This window comes from Epinephelus fuscoguttatus, linkage group LG21, assembly GCF_011397635.1.
Source record: "Epinephelus fuscoguttatus linkage group LG21, E.fuscoguttatus.final_Chr_v1".
NCBI classification, from domain to species: domain Eukaryota; kingdom Metazoa; phylum Chordata; class Actinopteri; order Perciformes; family Serranidae; genus Epinephelus; species Epinephelus fuscoguttatus.
In genome coordinates, this window is record NC_064772.1 from 26,484,502 (window position 1) to 26,503,096 (window position 18,595).

An 18,595-nucleotide genomic window follows, 5' to 3' on the forward strand; every position below is an offset into this window, starting at 1 on the left:
CAAAAGCTTCTGGATGTGTTATGTTTATAAAGCCTTTCTGGGTTCAGTGAGTAAGTTCTTGGACAAATAAAAGCCATTTACCATCGTAGTAAGAGAAAACATTGGGTAGAGGGCTGTGGTAGGCCGACTCAAGTTCGGTCTCCATTTCGAGATTACTTTTTTGATGTCTTGCTCTTGTCTTGGTCTTGTTTTCTTGTCTACTAATTATTTTGGTCTTGGGTTCAGCTGTTGAGAACTGGTCAAGTTGTTCCTGGCTGCTGATCCAGGATCAGTTGTACTTATTAACAGGCTGCAGCATCTCCTCTGCTCTCTGTGTTGGGACTGAACTCCTCCAACTACACTTGTTATTTTAAGTGCAATAAAACCTCAACGAGAAAGTCAATACTTTCTCAAGACATAAACATGTAAACATGGACAAAAATGGTTATTTTAATTGGCACTGTCCGCAGTTTCTCATCCACTGCTGTTGCGTTCACGTAAGATCAGCACGTAACACGTAATCCATGTACATGTCTGTGGTCTAACTGTTCAACTTAGTTTGCGGTGTATCTTAATAATCTGGCAAATTCTTGTAAACATAGCTGCAGGCTGAGATAAATCAGCCCCTCCTCTCTCTGCATGCAGTACCTGCAGGCTGTGAATCACATCAGCAGAGGGAGGAGAACAAAGGACAGGATGACTGACTGATCTTCTCTTCATTCTGTCTCATCTTCACTCAGTATATTGTCGTCAAAAATATTACTTTTATTTGAATGACATCTTAGATTTGTTTCCAGAGAGATACTATTCAGTTCATATTAAGGCTGGGGAATATGGACAATATTGTAGGGTTGACTAGTGATGCTTTCACAAAACATTTACACTATATTTTTAAAAAAAATAATCATCATTAATTTGGAGATAATGACTAAGTGGGTAGATACAAATAATAGAACAGCTAGAACAGTCTGGTAAGTTCAGAAAAACGTATCACTTTACTATAATGTCGTCTTTAAAACTAGATAGAAACGACACTTATGATATTTCAATATCCAAAATCTGAGCCGATATCTAGTTTCAGCTCACAGTATTGATACAATGGCGATATATTGCCCAGTCCTAGTTTATATACCGTAGTAAACATAACTGTTGCTGCTCCAGAAGTATCATTTAGCTATATTTAAATTACAAATAAATTCTAATGCTGTTCTGATTTTATAAGAAATCATTTAGTACTGAAAAAGAACCGATACAGAGTATGGTAAAGGAACCAGAACGATGAGGGAACTGACAAGATATTGCCTGTTATGGTCTTGAAGAGGATGCAATTTGCTCTGGACTTGGTCTTCTTTTGGTCTTGACTGTCTTGGACTTGGCTTTGTCTCGAACACCACTAGACCTGGTCTTGGACTTTTTTTGACTGCAGCCTTATTAGGTAGTTTAGCCTGCAGCTGTGAAATCTCTTTTGAGTTTTGAGATAAAAAACTAAGAGCAACTGCTGTCCCAACGAACTAATCTGACCACTTTTAGACCATTTAGATAAATATCATGTGTGTAAACAATCTTTCTCTTAACAGGGGAAGCACTCAGTTAAAGTGTTGCCTGAATGAGTGGATTTGACACCAGCTGAATTTTAACTGGGGTATAATTATGAGGTGCTGTAGCTGCTTTTAAAGTTTGGTGTCAAAACTTGTGTTTCAGTGTCTTTGTGTGAGTTTCCCGGGGAGTAATTTAATCAGCAGTACATGATATCTTCGACAGGGGGCGCCAGATTCAAAGCAACAGGGTGTTGGTTTCTGTTATGTGGGAATATTACGTCTTTGACAAGTTATGGGCCTTAGATGTCAGCCTCTGGAGTTCAAACAAGTATAAGTCCATACACCAGAATTATGTTGAGAAAGACACCCTAAAGATACACTAAAACATCAATACTGTCAGTAAGAGAGGAGGGAGGGGCATTTTATTTGCACTTATTTTTCCCTTACTATAATGCAAATCACAAAAAACACAGCGTTCTAATGAGTTCTGGATTAGTGGCTCATTTGGAAAGCAGCCACAAAGAAGTAAAAATATGAATTTCATACTGTACACACACACACACACACGCACGCACGCAGTCCCCGCAGTCACCAATTATCAACATCCTCAAATTCTCATCAAACCAAAGTAGATATGAATGACCTCCAAAGACAGTCTGCTTCCCAGCAGCAGTGCGAGGTGTATTCCTTTTAACTTGCGATTAAATAAATATATAAATGAACAAATAAAATGAAATGCAGACGAGAGAACAAACAAATGAAACACAGCAGGTTTAAACAGGTCAGAAATGGAGGTAAATTGGAAAGCGGCATGCCGTCGCTTCCCCCGTCGTAAAAATATTCTGCCTTCTTGTGTTTGGTGCTTTTCACACCAGTTATATCTCGCCCTCTGTGTCTCTCTTTGATGTCTGTGGGTGACAGGTTTACAGTGTAAACTGCAGAGGAGGGAGAGATAGCGAGAGAGGGAGGGAGGCAAGGCGGGGGGTTTTTTTTCCCCTCTGTGAGAAACTTCATTAAAGACATTCTACTGACATGCAGAAGATGCTGCTCGGGAAGATGTATAGATGCACGCACACACACACACACACACACACACACACACACACGCACCCTCTATCTATGCACTCATAGTGACAGAGAATTCCCATTTTGATGGTAAGCTTAAGCTACACTATACAGCTTCTCCATCATTTTACTTGATTAAAATCAGTTACTTTGAAAATGTCAAAGTCATTTAGAAAAGAAAAAGTATGTATCTGTGGATCTCCAGAGATCAAGCATATAAGTCAGATCCCGGAGGGACAGCTGTGAGACCCCAAAAAAATCTCATCATTTGACAGCCCTTTCTTTCCCTCTCCATTCCTCTTTATTGTTCTCTATTTCTATTTCTCTGTCTGTCGTGCTCCCCAGTCTGGCACAGTGGAGCAGAGGACAGAGAATGCCAGGGAGAACAAAGTGTGCTGATAAAAGACATGCCAAACCCGCACACACACGAGAGACTCATTCCGAAGGCGACACAGAAATTTCGTAAAGTACCGCTGCAACAGGGACAGAGGAGTGTGTGTCAACCAAGTGTGAGTCAGTGGTCACGGCCGCTCTCTCTTCCTTTTGTTTTTTTGGCCAGCCATCCTTCCAAAGTTGTTTAAACTCACCACGGTGCAGTCTGTTGACAGCAGGGACGGCAAAATATGTAAAAAATTGGCGTGGGTGAGGAAAACACAAAATGGACATTCTCTGGTGATCTATAAATATTTGGTGTGGCCAGGAATCCACAAAGTGGCATAAGCATGTAATGCAATTTTAGCTGAGTACATCCTGTCAATGAGTGTGTGTGTGTATATGTGTTTGTGTGTATGGGAGAATAAAAAGTTTAGATTAAAGGCTTAAAACCGGTCAGCTTTTTTCACATCATTGTGTCTGACACACACTCTCACGCTTACACACACATTTGCAATCATGCAATTAGTGACATCCCTGTGGCGCACTAGTCCGGTTTCCACAGTAACACTCCCCAGCACTGATGTCATCAATGCGAGACACAAAGAGCGAGAGACTGCGAGAGAGGGCGTTATGAGCTCATGTCTGAAACGACACGGGAAGGAGACGGGGAGGGAGGGGTGGGTGTGGGATGAACAAATGAAAGGAGGAGGAGGAGGTTTGAAAAGAAAGAAAGAAAGAAAGAAGCAGAATGAGATGGAGAAAAAGGGGGGAATGATATTCAGGTTGTTGACAAGACAACATTATAAAGTGAAAATGAGGGGAGGGGGAGAGTGGGAGGGGAGGCTTACGCCAAAAACAGGTGTGGTGTGACAAGAGACGAGGACAAAGAAACAGGAGAAAGGGTGACAGAGGGAAAAAAGAGAAGATGAAATGAGACATGTACATAAGTGGACAAGTCATTTTCTCTCTTTGAGGTTTTAACAATTGGTTTTCACAAAGAAAAGTCTTCATTATCCACCATTTCAGAATCAGCACTGATCCTGTTACCACTGCCAAAATGAAGTTAAATATAGGGGTGTCTTCTGCAACCAGTAAGCAATCAGAAAAAAAAGTGTTATCAGAACTCTGAGGGTTTTTTTCCCTCATTTGATCTGATGCAAACAGAACTGAGGAACTTCTTCACCTATCACAGAACATTCTGATCAAACTTGGGCGTGCACCCAAACAAGCGCCCCCTGACTCACATGAAAGATGTGGGCTTGAGCCACTTTCAAGTAATCCATGGTGAGCCTTGTTTGATGTTGGAGGTCAATTACTGTAGTCCGAACGCAGGAAGGTAGCCAGCAAATCTGGTATTTAGAAGGTGACCGGTAAGATTTTCTTGATGTCTTTTCAAACATTTGCTGCAGTTCTCGACTGTATGTGCACTGAGGGGGGAGTAAAAAAACGATACAACATAGAAGTATGATATTTTGCGTGGCAATATTGTAACAATACATGGACACCAAGCACCAATCTTTTATTGTATACATTATTTATTTTTGCAAAAACACATTTTAATGCAACATTTGGTACTAGAATAATAAAATCCATTGCTTTTTTGGTCCACTAGATGGTGCTGATGTGCGCCGTCTACGTCAAACATCTGGACATATTTTGGATTGTTTAACACGGAAGGAAAGAAGGACTTGGATACGACAGGTGCGGTTTGCAAGCAGTGTCATATGAGAATAAAATTCTCCGGGAATACTACAAACATGAGGGCTCACTTCACACGCCACCATCCAGAGACAGTGCTAGCCACCGACGGCCAAGCTAATGCTAAACCCACTCCGCTGAAACACCAACCAACACTGGACACACTTAGCTTGACAAAACTACCATCCAACTCTGAGAGAGTGAAGAAATTATCCATCACCGACTTTGTGTGCAAAGATCTGAGTCCATACAGCATTGCTGAAAACGAAGGCTTTTGTTACAAGCTAAAAACTCATGAACCCAGGTAGTGACTCCGCCCTGCTGTTAAAGTTGGCCCAAGCTCCACAGAGAAGTGAATCATAAAGTTGAGGAACCTTTGAGTACAACAGGAAGGGTGGCATTTACTTGTGACACCTGGACTTCGAGGTCAGTGGATTCATATGTGACTATAACGACACATTATCTCACAGTGAACTGATGACTGCTGTCTCATGTTGTCCAAACTAGATCAGTACACAAGTCACTCTGTAGCAAACATTACAGACCTCCTGAAAAAGGCAGCACAAGAATGTGACAGGCAACGCTTCTAACATGGGTGTTGCCACTCTGTTAGCGAGATATCTGCATGTGAAGTATTTCGCTCATGACCTTAATGGATGGTGTTAAATCTGCCCACAGTTCAGTCTATCAGGTGTATGTAGCATTTCTGACAGGTTTTATGATGGTGTTTTGTTCAGTCTGTCTGCTTTGCATCACATTTTGCTGCATGTGGGCTCAGAGGTAGAGTGGGTCGTCCACTAAACAGTTCAATCCCTGACTCCTCCAGTCTGCATGTTGAAGTATCCTTCAACAAGATACTGAACCTCAAATTGCTTTCAATGGCTGTTCCATCGGTGTGTGAGTGTGTTCAAAACTGAGTAGCAGGTGGCACCTTGTATGGTAGCCTTGGCCACCAGTGTGTGAATGTGACTCTTAGTGTAAAAGGCACTTTGAATGGTCAGAAGACTAGAAAGGTGCTTTACAAGTGTAGTCCATTACCATTTACCTTCCACTGAAATGACTGAAGTTAGAAGAACAGACTAACTCTTATGAGGTAAAACTGATGTTGACAAACTTTTCCTTTGGGGCAATGATTTGCAGTTTGAAAAAAAGGTAATAAATCACAACGTATCACAATAATATTGTATTGTGACCCTAGTATCATGACAATATCGTATCATGAGTCCTCTGGTGATTCCCACCCCTACTGCGCACATCACAAATATCACTATAAAACAATGCTAAAATACTGCAGTCCCCCAAGATGTTCACAGGCCAAATGAAATATGTAATCTCTCCGGTGTGTTCTGGGTCTGCCCCGGGGCCTCCTACCAGTGGGTCGTACCATGAACGCCCAGAAGGCATCCTGATCAGATGCCCGAACAACCTGAACTGGCCTTTCGACATGAAGGAGCAGCGGCTCTACTCCGAGCTCCCTCCGGATGTTCGAGCTCCTTATCCTATCTCTAGGGCTGGGCCCAGGGAGAAAACTCATTTCAGCCACTTGTATTTGCAACCTCATTCTTTCAGTCTATATATTTTTGGGGGGTGGGGTTGGGGGCCACCAGGGGAGGCTTGCCCACGGTGCTGAATGTGCTTGGTCCAGCAATAAACCTGAATCCAAATGCTTTAATAAAGTATGTCTGTTTAAAAAGTGTTACTCAAAAAGTTTCACATCCAACTTCATATGACTATGCATCACATATTTAATGCAATCCCCGGTATACTGTAGGACTTTATATTTCATTTTTGGAATTTAAATTAAACTCTTACTGTGGAATACAGAAACTCAATTAGATTTAGCAGTCGGAGCCAGTCACTTTGTACAAAACATGAAATCAATTCATTACTGTCTTAAATTAATACTGTTTTTTTTTTTCTTTTAATTTTTGCATTAATCTTTTTTTTTTATTTTTTTATTAAACACTCACTTTGGTTTGGATTTGGTTGCAAGCACAGCGTGTGTTTAAGGGAACCTTTAGTTAAATGCTTGCTGTATCTAAAAAAAATAAAAATGAAACAGTGTCTTTTTGGCATTCTGGTGCTGTTCCCAATTCATGTGTGTCAAATTACCATCTGTAAGTAAATGGGGAAGAATTGCGCTGACAGACGGTGTAGCAGTGAATGGGACTCATTTATTGCTACACAGGCGTACAGTGCATTATGCAAATCAAAAACTATGAAGGAGGTGAAATCAGGAGAAAGACAAAAACGTTGACAGATGAGAAGAATGATTCTTGGCGACATCAATATGCCACTAAATCACATTACAGAGGGACTGAGCTATAAGCGTACATATACGTCTTTAGCTTGCAATGCTCTTTTCTCTTCCTCCTCTGTTTCATCTTCCCTTATTCAGCCTTACGTTGTCTCTCTCTGCTGTTTCCTTTTTTCCTCTCCAGCCTTGTGCCTCTTGCTCCCTCCCTCTCGCTTTCTCGCTCATACAGTGCTTTCCTGAGGATTTGACACTCCGAGGTTATTGTGTGCGAAAGATGATTCTCATCTCCGCTCACTCTGCTGAGCTCTCATGCAAACTACTGTTCCCCCATGCTGTTGCTGCCAAACTTACCAGCACTAACAGCTTATGACACACTATCGCACGAGTTTTTAAGTGACAAAGATTTTCATTTTTAGGAAGAGGTGATTTACTCTAGATTAGCCATGCGAAATGACATTATAATTAGGCGGAACTTTGATCTGACAAAGACCCCCAAACTGCTGCATGAAATCGCTTTGTCGCTCCAGGTTAAACTGTTGTTCTGCACAAGTGCATGGTGTAAAGGAAAAGGTGTTTGACTCAGAGGTTAGAGTCACTGTGGTGAATAAAGCTTGTGAACATGGGCCAAATGGGGCTTGTCTCTCAGGAGTGCCTGGCATCTACCTCTTTCCTGTCGACATGTATCAAATCACAGCTTGCCAAGAGCAAAGGCTCAACCCTGCCTGATCCCTCTCACTTTTCTCTTCCTCTCTCCATTTTCCCCTCTTCATCTCTGAGGCTTTCTGTGTTTCTGTGACATTGTGTGTCATTAACTCTGACTGTTGCTCTCTGGCTCATTAACCATTTGGCTGTCTCGACTGTGAGGAGCATAAGTTGATGTGCGAGCTGATTTTAAACATGAACTGATGGTTTATTCCACTGATATTGATCAGTTTTAACTAAATAATGTTTGATAGCTGGCTAAACAGAGCCAGGTTACTGTTATTGTCTTGTTAAGTGCAATAAGCAATTTTAATATTGAACTAATGGATCCCTGAGAGGGCTGTTGGTAAAGACAGTCCCACTGGGAATCAACAACAAACCCTGCAACTCAATGCATTTTCCAGCTGCTTTTACCTCATTATTTTTGTTTACAAGCCTGTGAAACCACAACAATGTCAGTTCATATAAAACTTTTTTTTTAGCCAAAAAGATAAAGAGACAAATTAAGAGTAGCTGGGGAAACTAAACATCTAGATAACTTTTTTCATTAATTTGAGGAACATTCCAGGGTCATTAAATATTTATATTCTTATGCAAGGAATGTATGGGATACACATGTTGCTCTGTGCTTGATGTAAAGTATTCAGATGCTTGTTTGCCAACATGCTGGTCATAAGAACATGATAAACGACTGGCCTGTTCAAGAATTTCTGCCACTTTATGCTGAAATGGCTTACAGGGGACCTACACCTTTCCTTATTTTAAGTCATATACAGTTTATAATGTCACAGTGTCAGATGTTTTAAATGAATGTGGAAGTAAACCCTGTAAGGAAAAACCTAAGGCTTCAGACCGTTCTAAACACTCTGTTGTCAGTTCATGAGGGATTTCTTTATATAGTCATCTGCTCCAGGTACGCTACTGCGTACAATACGCAGCCTACAGTGCTACATGTAGCTACATGCTAATGTTAGGGAAACGTGTAGCCTTGGTTGCCAAAGTTATTTCATTTCTTGCTGATTTTGGATCATAGTCTGGCTCTAAAGATTTTGGTCTAAAAGTTTTGAGGGGCGCACCACGTTCTTTGTTTTCAATGTAGATGCGCAGCGGACATGCTCAAACGCCACAGCCGGTGGCTGCTGCTGCTGCTGCGGTGCACACGCATTCCGAAGTCCCTATTTTTCAGGGCAAGGCTGCACCCTGGGACAAACAGAGTTAAACTTTTGGAACGCAGCAGTGCGCAACGCATGTCATGTGACAAGGGACAACCAATCACAGCTGACAGATATCTTTTCGGTCTTCCGTAAATATCAGTCTGTGGGAAATATATAGGTTGATCACTTTAGTGCAGGGCTACCAGAGCTTTACATCTGTCCCAGGACAATGTTTTTGGTCTAATACACACTTACAAAACAGCGCCTGGAAAGAGAACAGCCCTGCACTCAGGATTTCAGGTAAACAGGCTGTGATATGGTGCTTGTTGAGGACATTTAGCAACCTCAGACCCAACCTGCTGCCGTGCTCCTGAAAGCTGGCACAAAAAAGGCACAAGAGTAGCGCCTAGCACCTGACCTCGCACTTTCCAGGCGGTTAAAGTCGTGGCATGTGTACGGCCCCTTCATTGGTAATTTTTTTCTAAGATAGAAAGTGCCACTCTGCTACGCTGCAGGCATTCCCCCGCTGCAAGTACACTGCTACATGTAGCAACATGCTAACATCAGGGAAACAAGTAATCTTGGTTGCAAATTAGATCATTTTCTTCCCAGTTTCAGATCAAATTTCCACTATAACATGTTGAGTTGTGAAGATTTTGGTTTAGAAGCCTTTTATTGGTGACTTCTCATTGTAGAAAGAGATCCTATACTCTGTTAAAGTCATTCACTTTGTCAGAAGCAATCAGAGCAGACTGGACTTTTTGGTAGAGGCACTGAAATGGGGCATCTCAGACAGAGGTTGAACACATGTGTTCCAGCACAGACAGTATGACAAAAATAATGTATTTTGAACATTAAAGCATGTAAATATGCTCAAGTAGAAACCCAAAATGCAAGTATGAATCTAAAATAGAGCAAAATAGGTCTCCTTTAAGGAAGCTTTAATACATCTGGTTTTGGAGGATCATACTCCAGTGTCACATTAACCTATTAGCATCTTGAGACAGTTAATAATAATAATAATGTTAACTGCTAACAGTCAAAACCACACCAATCTTCCTCAAGATCTCTGTTTTCCTGCCCAGGTGTTTCTATTTTTAATCAGTCTGCCAACACCTTCCTGATGGTGCCAGCCGCGGTTGCTACGGGAAAATGATGATCTGCAATGCCCCTAATTATCCCTCTCTATTACATATCTTAATCTGCCTCCATAACTCTATCTCTGTCTTATTGTCTGTCTCTTAAGTCTCTGAAATAACACCGGGAGAGCTAATCACACGCAGGACTTAAACCATGTTATCCTGCAGCTGAATAAGTCAAGCATGTAGTCAAATGAAAATGCCAAACAAATTTGAATTGATTTTCCCTGTGAATTTGGAAGTAATTACATTATTCAGTCATCCTGTGTGTTTTGCCTGCCTTTCTCTCGACGAAGCGCACAGTGTCTGCCTCTCATTCCATAACTCCTCTTTATCTTTCTCTGCTTGAGGAGCTAATGGCTATAAATGACTAAAAGGTAAAAACTGACCAATTGCTTTTAATCAATTAGCGAACGTTTTAATGATTTCCAGAGCAGACGTTAGCTGTTCTCGTCAAAAAAGGTCAAATGGAACACTCGATTAAATCATGTCAGTATGTGGACTGGTTTTTTTTTTGTTTTTTTTTTTAAATTTTATTCACATCTATTTAGAAAATGTGAAAGCAAATGTTTCAGGCAGATTTAATGTAAAGGCATTTATAGCAGCATTTTGACCTTGAAATACTACAATATCCTATTAATATCATACATTAAACATTAATAAACGCTACCTGGTTGGTGGCAGGGGAAACACTAATTTACTGCATTAACAATTCTGTTTGAGTTGATATAGATCAAGTGCATTTAAATAATTCCTGCGCCCATATTTCATTATCTAATATCTAGAAAATGTGCCTTAAAACATGTTTTGCAAAACAATAAATGAATGCACCTGTGAGGGTTTCTACAGCGCCTAACTTTATATTCAAATGACTCGCTGATACATCTGCAGGTGCATTGAGGAAAGGAAAACACACAGACAAACAAACATAAACAAAAACCATTCAAATCCGACTGATAAGCGTCTTTGTGCAAAGCCCTCAATTATCCTGTAATCTGCAGCCGTGCGCCAGACAGACGTGGTGTATGGGCGTATTGAGCTGTGCCTGTGGTATTCCTTGTCGCTCTTATAAACACTTCGGCGAAACCCAGAGAGGCTCCACATGTCCCTCGTCTGAGGCTGAGGGTAGCGGGGTTGCTATAGAAACCACTGAGCCCACCAGGAAGCCGAGATAATCAGAGATACCAGAGACGGTGAGGGGTGATGCCACATGCTCACATAGTGTGTACACACACACACACACACACACACACACACGAACACATTTGTAGACACAGAGGGAAACATTCATCCACATGTGAGCATTCACACAATATAAAAGTATCCTAATGTGTTAGCTAACCAGTTATCCTTTGTCACTAGATGTGGTGTAGCTGCCAGTCAGCTAGCCTGACTGAGGCGCACTCATGACCACAGTGTGCTTTTCAAAGCCCAATGCAGCTCTTTGATTTGATCATCTCCCATGCTAGAGTCTCTCTCTCACACTCTCCCTCTTTCTGTACTTTCTCTCACAGCTACATCTTTTTCGACATGTATTTTTACTTTACTCACCTCCCTGAACACCTCTCCGTATTACTCTAATTTTCTCACAACAAACATACTCTGGCCTCGATTAACTAAATTACAAGACATCCTCAGTTCTCAGATTTGTCCGTTTAATACAAGCATTTGACTATTTGTTCCTGTTTTTCCATACAGAGTTAGAGTTTAACAGGCTTCATTGGGACCTGCAGGATGACAGCAATAGTAAACAAGCCAAGTTAGCCCTCTGAGCTGATGCATGCTAACTACGCTAATGAAAGACTGGAGATGCAACAACATGTTTTGCCAAGACTCCATACCGGAGAGCAGTGTGAAAGCCAGGAGCACTCACTCTGCAGCTAAATCTGGGGATCAAAATGCCGCCCCCCATTCCTCAGTCGACGACAGGGTCACTGATGATTTGAATCTTTGACTTTCATGGGGCAACCCTATTTAAAATGTCAGCTCATCATATAGTCTTGATTGTAGTTTGTGATTGCCAAATAATGGTCTCAAAAAAAGACATCATTAACCCATTAGGTCAAAATGCCACAGCAGCACCAAAGTTCTCCAAGTGGAACAAGCCAAGTGAGCCATCAAACTATGTTACTATGAGGTAACTACAGGCTGGTATTAGTGTTAAATTACTTCTAATTGGTGCAACTGGCCACAGGCTCTTTACCCTTGTGTTACATCACTTGTACACAAGCTCTTGACTTGCATACTCGAAATGAGAGCAATGTGACAGGGGCAGACCACAGTGGAGCAGCTTTGAGAGAATGCAATTAGAGATGAAAATGGGCTTCGGGACGCTCTTCACAAACAAACAACAGAGACTGCAACTGAGCACAGCACTGCAGGTGTCCAAATTCATGTAACTTGATAGAGATTGAAAAGAGCTAATGACTGTCTACCAAGCGGGGGATGTTTCACCACCAAATATCATCTCTGGGAAAAGTTTTCATCAGTACTCACCAATGAGCTCCTTGTTCCTGATGTCCAGGGCCATATTTCTGAGAGCGGTGGCCACGGCACACACCACCTTGTCGTTGTCTATCCTCAGTAACTCCACCAGGATGGGAAGGCCCTTCTCCTTACGCACAGCAGCCCGGATGTACACCGACCACTGACGAGGAGAAATCAGGGGGAGGATAGCAAAAATAGCAAACATTTAAATGCATGTATCGTAGCCAGGCAACAGTAAAAACAATCCCATGGTACATTTGTGGTGGCAATGTACTTCACAAGAGCATTATTAAGATTTAGTAATAAAGAAAAATTTTATTTCTAAAACAAAGGTTTTACTTTTTTTGGTTTTATTCAACAGTCTTCTCCTTGAATGGGATAAAGAGGATGCAAGGCCACAGTAATAACAACTGTGTCCACACAGCAAAGTATACAAAAGACAGTGCATGGCAACCATACAGAAACCATCCTCTTCACATGCTTGTGACACTATGCTTGTTTGGTTTCTCCTTACAATGGGGTCACTGTCACTGTCACACCTGTGCATTGTGGAATCTTTAATCCATTCTTCTTTTTTCTTACACTGTCTTATTGTCACCACGCTGATTATTTTCTGTCTTTAACCAGACAGAGCAACAGATTGTGAATACAAGCTGAGCTAGAATTACAGCCTTGCAGTTCTGCCAACCAGTCAGGTTGCAGTTACAGTTTACATCCACGTCTGTCCAGATTGATATGTAGCCATGACAGCAGACAATGCTTCAACCTTTAAAATGAGGATGCTTCACACACAGCTTCAACCCGGCAGCACAGAAGGTCCACGCAAACACCACAGTTTCAATTTAGGCACCAAAGATTAGTGTCACCAATACAGTGAGTACATTTATATGGACAGTTTAATTCCCTTTTCATTCGGAATAAAAGTTAATTCCTATTAAAAGTGATCTTGTAAACGCCTAATTCGGAATGAAAATGGCCATTGCGACTGAAAATTCATTCTGATGTAAGGGGCTGGAATATTCCATTTCTAATTCCGAATGAACTCACACTTGTATACACTCATTCCTCTTTAAGTTCATTCTGGTCTTTCTGCGCATGCTCATTTCCTTGCCCCTCTGGCGCGATGACGTATATAGTGTGCCCGCGACTCGTTGCACTCACCGGTTTCCACTCCCCAAAGCACGGTCTTCTATCTCCCTTCTTCAACCTTCTACCTCTTTTCTCCTCCTCAACAGACGAAGCATTAGCAGAACAAGGTTGTTGTCGTACTGCTGCTTCAAGAATATAAGCAAAACAAGCCCGAAACATCCGCCCCGCCCCCTATCCAATCAAAAACCTTCACTGCCCCAAATCTTGCACAGACCCAAATAAAGGCGACTAAAAGGCGATTAAACCCTCATTTGGAATGAGTAATTCCCATGTAAACTACCTGGAAAGACTTTAATTCCAAATCATTTCATTCAGATTTATTTCATTCCGAATTAGAAGTCATCATGTAACCGCGCCCATTGAGTTATGACCAGGAAAGTACTTTTGAAGAACACTGTGATGTCACACTGAAGCTGACCTTTGACCTGTTGGATATAAAATGTCATCACTTCATCATTTTATCCTCTTAGTCATTTGTGTGAAAATTTGTCATAATTACTGTGACCTTTGACCACCAAAATCCTATGTGTTCATCCTTGAGTCCAAGGGGACGTTTGTGCCAAATGTGAAGACATTCCCTTCAGGCATTCCTGAGATATTGGGTATACAAGAATGGGACGGATGTGAGGTCACACTGACCTTGATGTTTAACAAAATCTTATCAATTCATTGTTAAATCCAAGTGGACGTTTGTGCCTAATTTTAGGAAATTCCCTCAAGGGTTCTTAAGATATCATGTTCACAAGAATGGGATGAAAGGATGGTCAGATGGACAAACTAAAACAGGATTCCTCCAGCCATAGCTGTTGTCAGCACAGAGGCATAAAAAGCTGGCCTGCCCCGACAGATGCTGGTGACTTTCTATCACTACACCACAGAGAGGCTCCTCACACATACTGCATCTCTTTCTGGTATCACAGTCGCACAACACTGTATAGGAAAGCTCTTCAGCGAGTTGTCTCTGTAGCACAGAAGATCACTGAGATACAGCTCCCAGCCCTGGAGGACACTGATGGCTGATGCTGTCTCTGAAAAGCCACCAGCATCTGTAAGGACCCCATACACCCATGCAACCGTCTGTTTGAACTCCTTCCATCTGGAAGACATTATAAGGCCTTCTACGCTCCCACCTCCAGACTGAGAAATAGCCTTTTCCCTAGAGCTATATCTGCACTGCATCAGTCCACTACGTCTCCCCCATAATCTGTCTGACTGCCCTCACACTTATCTGGCACAAGTGACTTTATTACAACACTGTGACAGCTGCCTTAGCTTTTATTGCTATTTGCTGTTTATTTTTTACCTATTTATTATAGCACTGATGCGGAAATTGCAAACTGAATCTTGCTGAACTTGCGCAATCTGACAATGAAGATCTGCTATTATCTATTCTTTCTTTTCTAAAGTGGGTACAGTAGGAAAAAGGAAAAAGAGACAGATGAAGTACAATGGACATGGTCGAGTGGGATACAGGTCAATATAAGAAGGGCTGAGGCATTACACTGACTCACCAGTGATATACTGTAAGAGGGAGAATTACATGAACCAGAGAGAAGAGTTTTGAGCTTGGAGACCACTCTATCCTCCCTCAATAACTATCAAGGTACGCTTAAATAGACCACTCAACCCTAAACAGCTCAAGTGGTGCTGCGTTGTGGGTCAACTGTAGAAGACTGGGGATGAGCTAAGCAGCACCCAAGAATAGATATCAGTAAGTCAAGTGTGAAGCTAAAAGACTGCGTGAAAAGAATAATTTCCAAGGTACGTTAAGGTTAGAACACTATTGTTTTTCTTGGAGACCGAAATGGGCAAACTATGGCGCACATAATCATTTTAGGAAATAATTCACCCTTGGAGAGAAATGATCATATGTCTTAACCAAGAGCTTAGCGAACAGAGCGTAGAATGTGCCAGCAGCACGCCAACACAGCTTCTTTGGAAACTGTTAGCAAAGTCAGGAGAGGGAGATGGCTTAGAGAAGACACAACAAAGCACACACATACACACACATGCATGCGGGCCCCAAAATAGAAAATGTGATTTCCTGAAGACCACCTGCCCCCATCATTTCCTCCTTCTCCCTTGTCTTTCTATAGCCTCCTCTTCCATCTCCGCTTCTCTGTCCACTCCACTACCCATGGAAAAACTCACAAAACCAAAATCAGATACATACAACTCCCACGCACATTTACAGGACCACAGAGACATCTATCTCGACCACAGTGTGCTTTCCTTGTCTGTAACTGCCTCTAGACTTCAAGTTTTCACAAACAGCAAAAGTAATGTAACCTTTCGACTTAGCTTTTTCTTTTTTTTTTTGACCGCATAAACACTTCCATCAACATTCCCGCATAGCCTGTTTACAACCAACAATGTCTGATGCAGTTTTCCAAGGTCATTCCAAGGTTACACCCTCACACTTTCTACCTCATACCCTTATATATACGCACCTCCCTCAAGGCTTAAGCTGCCTTTACCAATACTCTCCAATGTGACTGCATGACTCATATATGATTACCATCTAGCTGTTTCCATCAGTCAGCTGCTGTTGAAACCTGGCTCTACTCCCTGGTGTGTTCAGGCTTGGAGCCTTTACATTATTACAGTTATTGCATTGCTGCTGAACAATATTACATACTACAGAACATATAAAAACATGGGATTGTGCTGGAGATTCATCACAGTCAGCCGGATGGCAGAGTGAGCCAACAGAACATTATTTAAACTTAGTGTCTGAGCTGTGTATATTTTGGACTCTGTGGTAATTACTGCAAATCAGCCTTTGAATGTGATTTAAGACAGAACTAGATGATCAGGGTTGAAAAGAAAAAGTGGCACACACCCAACCTGCCATAGTGTCCTTGTTGATTTTTAATCCTTTGTTAACTTGTCAATGGATATTTGCCTGCCATGGAAACACTCAGCAAGGCCAGTCTGTCTTAGAATTTCCATCCTGTGAAATTACTCTCTGAAAACTATCCTTACAACATTTTAAATAAACAGACGCCAAATCAGAGTTATGTTATTAATCCTTGTACGTGAAAGGGTAGAAGTATTGTTACATCTAACCGCCTGGGTGTGGAGCAGTTGTCGGTTAAAGGCTGTGAGAGTTTCTCAAAAGAACTCAGCCATCAGATAGGTAGCCTTCACATATAATTACACACTTGCACGCACACTGTAGCTTTGTCCTACTTACAAATCAAATCAACTTCATTGTCAGTTTACCATACATCTTTTTGCAGGGCAGAATAAAGGAGCATGTCTCTGGGATCAAGGTGCAACATTAACATTTATACAACACAACATGGTCCCTGGGCCCACATACCTCTGATGTATGGAGTGGAGTAAAAATAGTGCAAGTTAAAATAGGAAAAACAATAAGACAGCAGTACTATGAAGTTGGAAAAAACAGTATAGAAGATATAAAAGAGAAACAGCACCCTATAAAAATGTAAATAAACTGTTTAATCTGTGGTTTATCTGCACAAATAATGTGTGTACACTGTGTTTCTCTGCTTTCACCGCATGGCTGAGAAAGGACAAGCTAATGATGAATCCCTTCTTTCATACTAATGGACAATTAAAGAGCTATAAGGACACATATACATTAACAGTAGACAATACAGTACAAGGACTGTGAGAGCAGCGTGAACATCTGCATATTAATTCTACAGTCAAAACACCAGTGCCTGAATATTGTTTACAGTAAATTCGTGATTATACTTGTTGGCTCTGATGATATTTATGTGTGGCAAAGAAGTCTGACAGCACTGAGAAACATATCAAATCAGGCAGTTACCTTCCAGCTGCCTGCAGCCAGGTTCTGCAGAGCCCCGGCTGCTCCCTCCAAGGTGTCCGGGTTGGAGCATTCAGACAGCAGGGTGAGGTAGGGCTTGACGATGGTGGGGTGCCACAGCATCTGAACCCCTTTGGGGGGCTCGGCTGTGTCCGGGAAGGGGCCCACGCCATCCCACTGTGAAAGAGGAGACAGAATGCGACAGATTATTTTATGTTAACTTTCATTAATGAAAAGATAGCTGAGTAAACATTGCAAGCTCTTTTCCAGCAATAACAAGTGTGTTTCAGCAAAAGTGAGCTCTGAGATGTCACACAGTCCTGAAGTACACCTGTACATCAATGCAGCAAGATGTCAAGTTAAATCCCAGGAGGTTCAGCTGAAACCAGATGCTCCAGGGGTGTTACACTAAAACGCACGTGAGTGACGGTTCTGTATGTGGGTGCAGCCAATCCAGTTAAAACAGCAGCAGCTTCACTCAGTTAAGCTAATCTAACTGATTGCTAACCATGTGTAGGTAGTTCTCAAGAGAGAACAACAGCATAAGAAAGATGTGAGAGAAATGACAGCATAGAGAGCAACTCACCCTGCTAACTTTCTGGCTATATAGACTATCTGAAGCCCTTTTTAAACAGGAATTGTGAAAATTTGCAGGAAAGCCCAATCAGTCTTTCAGCATTGGCAGTATGAAAACAAAATCGGGGAGTGCAGCAAAACAGAACAGAATGCGCCTTTCTCAGGGCAATAGGGGGCGTGAGCAAGTAACAAAACGTGTAGCTCAGCGTGTGACGTAAACAGTGACACGGGAGGGAAGACGTGGTCAGTCCTTCTGCAATTTTCTCATAAGTCAGCCCGTTCTTCACCGTCCCCGTCATCTGACGGTTAATGATCTCTTCATTTGCGAGGACAAGGAGGACGCACAATTCCTTGTCTCCCCAGTTGCTCATCTTTACAGTGTCTGTCAGGTTTGTGTTTCCCTCTGACTACTAGCTGCTCGCTAATTCCTGCTATCAGCTGTTTCTTGTTTATCCACTGCCAGTGGCTCGCACGTGTGGCGTCATCAACAGCTCCTCCCACAAGTCTTCAACAGCCCCACCCGTGGCGGAAGGCTGCCTCGGTCTTTTTCAACTAAAAGGGTTACGCCAATATGACTACCCTACGAGGCGGATCAACTCGCCAATCCGGCTCTGTGTGTCTAAACGCTTGCAGCTTCCCACCAAAACGGCCCAACATTTGTGGAAAATCTGGCAGTGTAA

General features: G+C 42.0%; 1 protein-coding gene across 3 annotated transcripts in view; it reads right to left on the reverse strand.

The window, feature by feature from the left end:
- The window catches only part of ctnnd2a (catenin (cadherin-associated protein), delta 2a), a 363,304-nt gene that overhangs the window by 38,247 nt on the left and 306,462 nt on the right, over nucleotides 1-18,595 (reverse strand). For all 3 annotated transcript variants that reach the window (XM_049565221.1, XM_049565224.1, XM_049565223.1), the window contains 2 exons: nucleotides 17,343-17,516; nucleotides 12,404-12,554 (listed from right to left, as the gene is read on the reverse strand). In XM_049565221.1, the coding sequence (XP_049421178.1) occupies nucleotides 12,404-12,554; nucleotides 17,343-17,516 (325 nt within the window). The remainder of the gene's footprint in view (nucleotides 1-12,403; nucleotides 12,555-17,342; nucleotides 17,517-18,595) is intronic.